This window comes from Belonocnema kinseyi, chromosome 5 (genome assembly GCF_010883055.1).
Source record: "Belonocnema kinseyi isolate 2016_QV_RU_SX_M_011 chromosome 5, B_treatae_v1, whole genome shotgun sequence".
In the NCBI taxonomy this organism is placed as follows: Eukaryota; Metazoa; Arthropoda; class Insecta; order Hymenoptera; family Cynipidae; genus Belonocnema; species Belonocnema kinseyi.
Genome location: NC_046661.1, coordinates 143,642,567 through 143,650,477, shown reverse-complemented (window position 1 = coordinate 143,650,477; position 7,911 = coordinate 143,642,567). Strand labels below are relative to the sequence as shown.

The following is a 7,911-nucleotide window of genomic DNA, read 5'->3' as shown; positions in this document are numbered from 1 at the left end:
AAATTTCGAAACATTTAAAACTTATAAGCTTCAAATGTTAAGAGCTATTCAAATTTTGAATCCTAAATTGACAAGGAAAATCTTATTTTTCTTCATACTTTCGGAATCATGAATATAATGATTCAAGTATTTAAAAATATCTAAATTAATGTTACGAAAGGTGGATTCATTTTCTACCAAGCAGTTGCATTTATCAGTAAAAATATTAAATTTCCACTCAGAGAGATTAATGTTCAATAAAAGTGTTCAATTTTCGATGAAGATTTTTCAGTGAAGAAAAAAAATTCTTAAATTTTCTATAAACAATTGATTTTTCAACCTGAAAATATGAAGTCTCACTATAAGTTAACTTTTAAACATACATCGGAAATTTATACCAAAATTGTTAAATTTTCAACAAAATTAAATAAAATATTAATAAATATAATTAATTAGTAATAAATACTATATTATTTCACCCTGAAAGTCCAGTTATCTCTGAAATAGGTTAGCCACATCTTTCTATAATATTTGAAGAGCGAAGCAAAAAGATTGAATTTTGAAGTTTTAGAGCTAGATTACAAATTCCCCAAGTTCAAGACCACTAGACTCTTACACTTTATACTTCAAATTATATATACACCAAATACATAGTAAAATAAGTATAAGTTACATTATTTTTTAACGAAAATTACGTACAAGATTGAAAAGGCATAATTTTGAGGTTAGAATTCAGATAAATATTTTTTTTGTACAAAATTATATATTTAGAATAGAATTTCACGATTACAATTTGCATTCATAAGTCATATAAAGAAAGAATTACTTACTTGTGTGTACTTATCAGAGAGCCTAAAATAGGAATTCGCAAGGGCTACTAGCCACTGCCCACCACCACAAGAACCATTACGGAGAACTCCGTGGACACAAACGAGAAACGATAAATGCCGGCACCCGGCAGCCGGCTCCGGCCATTTCAAAATTTGAGGTCGAAAATCAAATGCATTTTCATAAAAGAATTGATTTGCTACGTAACGAAAAGCCGGATTCGATTAACAAATCAGCGCAGGATTTCTTCCAAGTACAGTTTCTATTGTATGAAGAAAGAATGAACGTTGACAGCAAGCCCCAAAAAAAAGAAATTGAAGCGTTCGATACCAATGTAAAAAGTATCGATACCTCGATACATTGACCTTCTACAGGGTTTGATTGAAAAGTAATGAGCCTTCCCGCGCGGAGCGTCTGCCAAGCGATCAACCGAATCGGCTGGTGGGGGAAAATGATTGGTGGACCTTCCCCTTCCACTAGAAATTGGTCTCAGTTCGCTGGCAACAGCGGTGCAGTCAACATCGCTCCGCGCGTGAAAGTTGTTTTAAAAGTGTGTTAGGATTTTGCAGTGGCGAAAATGCAGCGATCGTTGGAGTCAAAACCATGCTGATCATCTTTTTCGACTCTCGAGGAATCGTCCACAAGGAGTTTGTACCTTCAGGAAGCACTGTAAACGCGGCATTTTACAAAGAAGTGCTCCTTCGGCTGAAAAACCGCGTCGCCCGGGTTCGGCCCGTCCTCGTCAAAAATTGGACCCTTCATTACGACAATGCGCTGGCGCACACCAGCCTTCCTCTGCACCTCTGCATTGGCCAAGATGGGGGTTCCGGTGCTTCCTCACCCTCCCTACAGCCCAGACCTGTCCCCTCCGGACTTCTTCTTGTTCCCGCGCCTGAAAAGAAAGCTGAAGGGGAGGCGTTTCGACTCCATCGAGGTGATCCACAAAACTGCGACAGCCGAATTGAACGCGATTCCGGCGGATGAGTTTAAAAAATGTTTCCTGCAGTGGAAGCACCGCTACCAGCGGTGTATTGACGCTCAAGGGTCCTATTTTGAAGAATATTAGTTGTATAGGCTAAAAGGTTTAATAAAACTGCTTAAAAAAAATAAGGCTCATTACTTTTCAATCGAACCCTGTAAGTATCGGTATCAAGAATCGAAGTATCGAGTGCTTTGTACTCGATATTTAAAGTATCGCATCGGTGTCGCCCAACCCTATTGAGAAACGACGCTACACGGGACCAATTCTACGGAAGAAAAATAACTCTATGCGCGATCAGTTTTTTAAACGTAAAAATAAAGCGGAAAATGAAGTAAACTTCGTCACTAAAATACTTCCTTGACAAAAGAAATCAACTCTGTGAAACTTGGAGATGTTTTAAAAGAGGATTGGAACATTATTAATAGAGAAAATCTCCTATAACATTTTATCAGATTTAAGGGCATGCGATACTCACAGTTTCCTCGGCTTTTTACCACAAAAATTAAAATTTTTAAAAACTGAATTCGGAGATGCTATAAAATATCATAACGGACGTCCCTGGACTCTTTTTGAGGGATAATAATAAAAAAAAATTATTGTGCTAAATAAAAATTTTATGCATATGCATTATTTTGAGGTTACGTCGTTTTTCATCTCCGCCTTTCCGATAATCTGTAAATTATTTATGAAATAAACTTTTTTCATTGCCGACAAACAAGGTTAGTTCTGGGATATTAGTTACTATATTTATTTGTAAGTCCAAAGTTTTCGGCCAAAAATATTGTGTAGTTTGGAAGTAACGCTCGTGTGAATTGCAACACACATAACCTCCAAATATACACGCAGGTTGTTAGAAAAATCAAAAAATTTTTTGATAAAAAAACACAAAAAAAGTGGGTGGGGACGTCCGTTAGCATGTTCGCTATCATTTCCCAAATTTTTAAGACAAAATATTTATTATTCTAGAAAAAAGCCGGGGGAACCTAATACTGGTAAAATCGACAATTTCCTAAGTATCACATGCTCTTAAGCAGGGACAGCACACGCATGCTTATTCTGAGATGCCCTTCAAGATTTATAGATTACTGAGAATGCACACAACAATGGGAAGCACAAATTATTAGTTGTTTATATTAGCCATTTTTTGATGTTTTCAAGTTACATCCTGAAATCTAAACTAAAGCCAGGGTATTGTGCTTTATAATCTTGGCCATATTAAAGGTAACTATTCTGTACGAGGAAATTAAAATAACGATTGAAGGGGTACACAGAATTATAAATTATTTTAAAACTTTGTAAAAGTAGAATTTCCTTAAAATGAATACATTGTATGATTTTGTTTACCAATAGAATTGAGGATAGCCGGCATGGATATGATGAGAGTATAAAAAATCCGCATTTTCTCAAATCATATGAAAGATTACTTAGTGTATTATCAATTAATTTAATTGGAGCTGGAACGAGAGAATATTCGAGAGCTTCATTGGATAATATAAATTATTCTAAAGACGTTATCTCTTAGATTATCAGCGTTAAGGTTGTCCTACTGATATATTTACATTTCGTCAGAGTCAGTTTCAGCTAAGGAAATTTAATCATCAAAGTTCGTTCAAAATAATATCTACTATAGCGGCCCATATAAAACTTGGAAGTAAACTAATGTAAATTCAATAAAATATTTTATGTTATGAATTATACAAAAGTTTTAAAATTATATATTGATGATATAGGGTAAGGTACCTAATGATTGGTAAGTGAAGGCAAACTTCAAACTTTGAGAAAGAATTTAAGGTCGAAAATTTTATGTGTGATAAATGCAACAGTAATATATATATACGCACACACATATATATGTATATATATAGCGCAACTTCATTAACAAATGATACTCGTATGCTGATGTTTATTTACTTCAATATTCATTAATGACTAAAAAAATAATTAAAATGAACTCGCGAGAGTAAAAATTCAATTCTTGTCACGAGTTGACCCAATTCTCAACACCTTAGTTACATGCAAGGGGAATTATTATGGAATCATATTAAACTTAGCTTTTCAAGTTTAATTAAGAACTAAATGGTGAAGAGGATGATTTTTATAATTTACTTTTTATTTGCAAACAAATACTCTAGCTTAAATGATTAAATTAACAGCTTGTTTCTAGTCAAAAATCTTAGGTGGTCGTCCTCGTCGTTTTTTCACTGTTTCAGCAGAATCAGTAGGATCATCGGTACTATTCGAAAATTTATCTTTTGTATTATTATGCTCTTTGGCTTTGAACCTTCCTTTTCTGGTGAGTCCTTCAGCAGAATAAGTAAAATTTTCAATATTGGAAGATTTATTTTCATTGTTATTAGTCTCTTTAGAATCTAGTTTTACTCTTTTTTTATCTTCTTTGGCTTCTTCTACAATTTTTTTTGTCGTTTTCTTTCTTGCCTTTTAACATTCTAACTTCTACCTTCATCACCTTACCACCTTCCCTTAATTCTTTCTCTCTCCATGCCCAAAATGTTAAAGCATATATAACGTTCTCCTTCATTTGCTTTCGCTTTCGTTTCAGGGTTAAAGGATAACGCATATAATCTTGAAAAGTTACATTTTTTGTACAATTCAAAGCAATTTCCTGTTAATTTTTTCGTGAAATAGATTTACAAGTTAAATCTATAGGTTCATCATGGGTGTTCCAAATTACATCTGAATATTTGGTTTCTAACGAGGGGCCATTCACTGAGTTACGATGAGTGCAAGAATACCGGGATTTCGAAGAGTGCGCGATCTTGGAAAGCGAAAATGGAAAGAATACGGTAAGAGTGGAGAGAATACGCCGAGAATATGGATGAATTCAGAGAATACGTGAAGATCGGAAAGAGTTCAGAATGAGTTGAAAAAATACTGAGGGTTTTAAAATGATTTTTCGGTCAATTCGGTGAAAGCGGTCAACCGTATCTGATCTGCGAACAATGAAAAAGGTCGTGCGGCTAAGCAAGCGACCGACCGCTGTGCTCCGCAACGGGACACCCTTGGCTGATTGAGCTCTAAGTTCTCCAGAGTACGACTGAACCTCGCTGACCCAAGAATGATCGCATGTTTACTCAAAAAGAGCTTACCTGATTCTCCGAGAATGAGCACGATTTTGTAAGAGTTGGAAGGATTTCTTCTGATCTGTCGGATCTTCCAAGATTCGCCTTGATTTCGAAGAATGAATTCTGAGTTACAAATGATTCCACTCATTTTCACTCAGTGAATAGCTCCTCGGTTTCTAATCGTAAATCACACACATTTTTGTTCGATGTTCTTGAATTAAACCTTCGCCAACTAGATTCTCAAAGAACCCATTAATTATTGTCTCTGACGTACTAGCGATTTTTTGTACTGCATCCTTGAGAATTGAAGCAAATATGTCGGTGGCTAAGGCAACTGAAGGATGCTCACCTTGCCATTTTAAAACGGATTACAAACAAAATGACTTCAGGGGCTTAAAGCAAACAACATTCATCTGCAGACTGTAAAAATCTGGTTATATTCGGGTATAAACAAATAAGCACAGTTTCCAACTTTGAACACAAGAGGCTCAGATGTTATGTTTAATGCGTAAAATGGCCATCCACAAACAAAACACTCAAAATGTAACGTTATTTTCCACCAGATAAGGATATAAGATATTTTCAATGTAACCGTACATTATTTCTCATTTCATCCAACCATTTGCACTCATGCTGATATCCCAATCCTCAGGAACTGAATTTGCAACTGCTGACGGTAGTCGTTTGTACGGAGAAAGGAGTTGTGGAGGAGCTCCATCTTTAGCAGCAGAAAATGTCAGAAGAGTGGTGATATTTGACTTCGGGTTCCCACTCTCTACTTCATATACATTTCTAGCACCTAAAGGGGCTAAGACAGTTTTTCTCGTGGGGTGCAATGAAAAATAAGTTTTATCACCGTTCGAAACTCTTCTGCCACCAAGTAGAACAGGTAAGAGGGTTTCTTCGGCGATAAAGCGTCGTTTGGTCGGTATGAATAAGCGGCAGTTCGAAGTGCGGGCACAGTGTGTCGTCCTCTGGAATCTCGCGTGCAAAGGCGCTTGAAAACCGTTACGCGTACGACGGCCGAGGAACCATGTACCTGACATAGTCGGAATCAATGTCCTAGAAACTGAAAGCCCTCTATTGACGGCAGTTTCAACTATAATTTTCCACAATTCCTGGCGCGTCCTTCTAATCCCAAGATGGCCGTCTCGAAAAAATCAACACTATCAACAGCCGGTCGAAAATAGTTTTTGTTGCTTAACATTATTTCTGTTCTTGTAAAAACTATGGAAAAATATGTCCGAAACACTCTTCCGGAAGATCTAATAAAAAATTGGACTCCTCTGACGCACTAGCGATTTTTTTGACTGCATCCTTAAGAACTGAAGCAAATATTTCAATGGTTAAAGCAACTGAAGGATGCTCTCCTCGCCATTTTAAAACGGATTGCAAACAAAATTACTTCATGGGCTTAAGGTAAGCCATTTTTTCAATACATTCTCTTTTCATTTCTGTTAGCCTTCGAGGTAAATTGAGGTTCTCGAAACCCTTCTTCTTTTTTGCTTGTGGCTTTTTATAGAGAGTATATATATTTGTGCTTCATTTTTTTTACGATGGTGCATCACTACAATCAGTTCGGAAAAGACATGTGTTAATCTAGGGGATGCATATATTTTTTGAATGACAAGATGGTTATAGTGGGTCATAACCTCACGCTAAAAAAATTTTCAAAAAATTCCAAACTTTTGTTTACTTGTTATTTTGGCCATAAAATTATAACTAAGATATTTTGGTCCCTATAAATTTGACATAATGAGGTATGAAATCTACAAGGTGAAATAGAAGTATTGCAGAATAACAAGCGAGGTAGAAAATTGTGTAATATATACTCAAGCAGTTTATAGACTATTCATTCGTTCCAGTGTTCTTTATATTCTTCACAATTATTCTCTATTTTAGAAAAATTGTGGCCCGTCTGTAATATTCTGAACTTGATTATACTTTTTTTTTCAATCCTATTGGTAACTATCATATCTTTAATTTTAAGTGTAAAATTAATTACAGTACCATCAACCGACATAATTATGGACCAAGTCAGGTAATTATGGATCGAATATATTTTCATTTTTTTATACAACTATCACATCGAAAATGTTAATTTTTATCAAGCTTTGGTTACTGATAACTTCAAAGAATTTACAAATTTAAAAATTATTCATTAAAAAATAAGAAATGTATTTTCCTGAATTAATTAATTTTAAAATTTATTGATTTCCTACTTATGATTTCTTTCAACAGAATTAGCTTGGCCATATAATGACGACGCAGTTTATCCTATTCCTATTGAATTTAATCTTCGCAATTTCCAAGACTTCATACATACTAGGCAGTCTGAAAAGTCCCTGAAAAATGAAACACGGAGACGTTTTTTTGGCCAAAGTCGGTTTTATTTTGCAACATACTATCCTTTTAGGTCGATACAGCGAGTCCAACGACTTTCTAACTTTTTGATACCGTCCGAAAAGTACTCGATCGGAAGGTCTCCAAAATACGCCTCAGTTTCAGCTATGAGCTCCTCATTTGAGTAAAAACGCTTACCGTTGAGCCATTTCTTCAGGTTAGGGAACAAGTAATAGTTGCTGGGGGCCAGGTCTGGTGAATACGGGGGCTGAGGAACCAATTCGAAGCCGATTTCATGCAATTTTGCTTGTGCAACTAAGCACGAATGAACAGGCGCATTGTCGTGATGATAAAGCGGGTTTTTCTTCTTCAAATGTGGTCGTTTTTCGGCGATTTCGATTTTCAATCGGTCCAATAATGATGAATAGTATGCTCCGGTTATGGTTTTACCTTTTTCAAGATAGTCCACGAATATTATGCCATGTGCATCCCAAAAGACGGCCAAAATTTCGACCCATTGTTGCGTTTTTGGACGCTTCGGAGCACTTTGGCCCGGTGGAACCCACTGTTTTGCCTGTTGCGTTTACTCAGTATTGTAGTAGTGGATCCAGGTTTCATCCATGGTTATGAATCGGCGTAAAAACTCGGTCGGCTTACGCGAAAATAATGCCAAATTCTGCTGGGAAGTTGTTACAC

The 7,911-nt window shown here is 35.9% G+C and overlaps 1 protein-coding gene across 1 annotated transcript; it reads left to right on the top strand.

The window, feature by feature from the left end:
• The first annotated feature begins 1,410 nt into the window (after window positions 1–1,410).
• On the top strand, window positions 1,411–1,791 carry LOC117173932. Its single transcript, XM_033362580.1, has one exon. The coding sequence runs from the start codon at window positions 1,411–1,413 to the stop codon at window positions 1,789–1,791; it is 381 nt and encodes a 126-aa protein (XP_033218471.1).
• The last annotated feature ends 6,120 nt before the right edge of the window (window positions 1,792–7,911 follow it).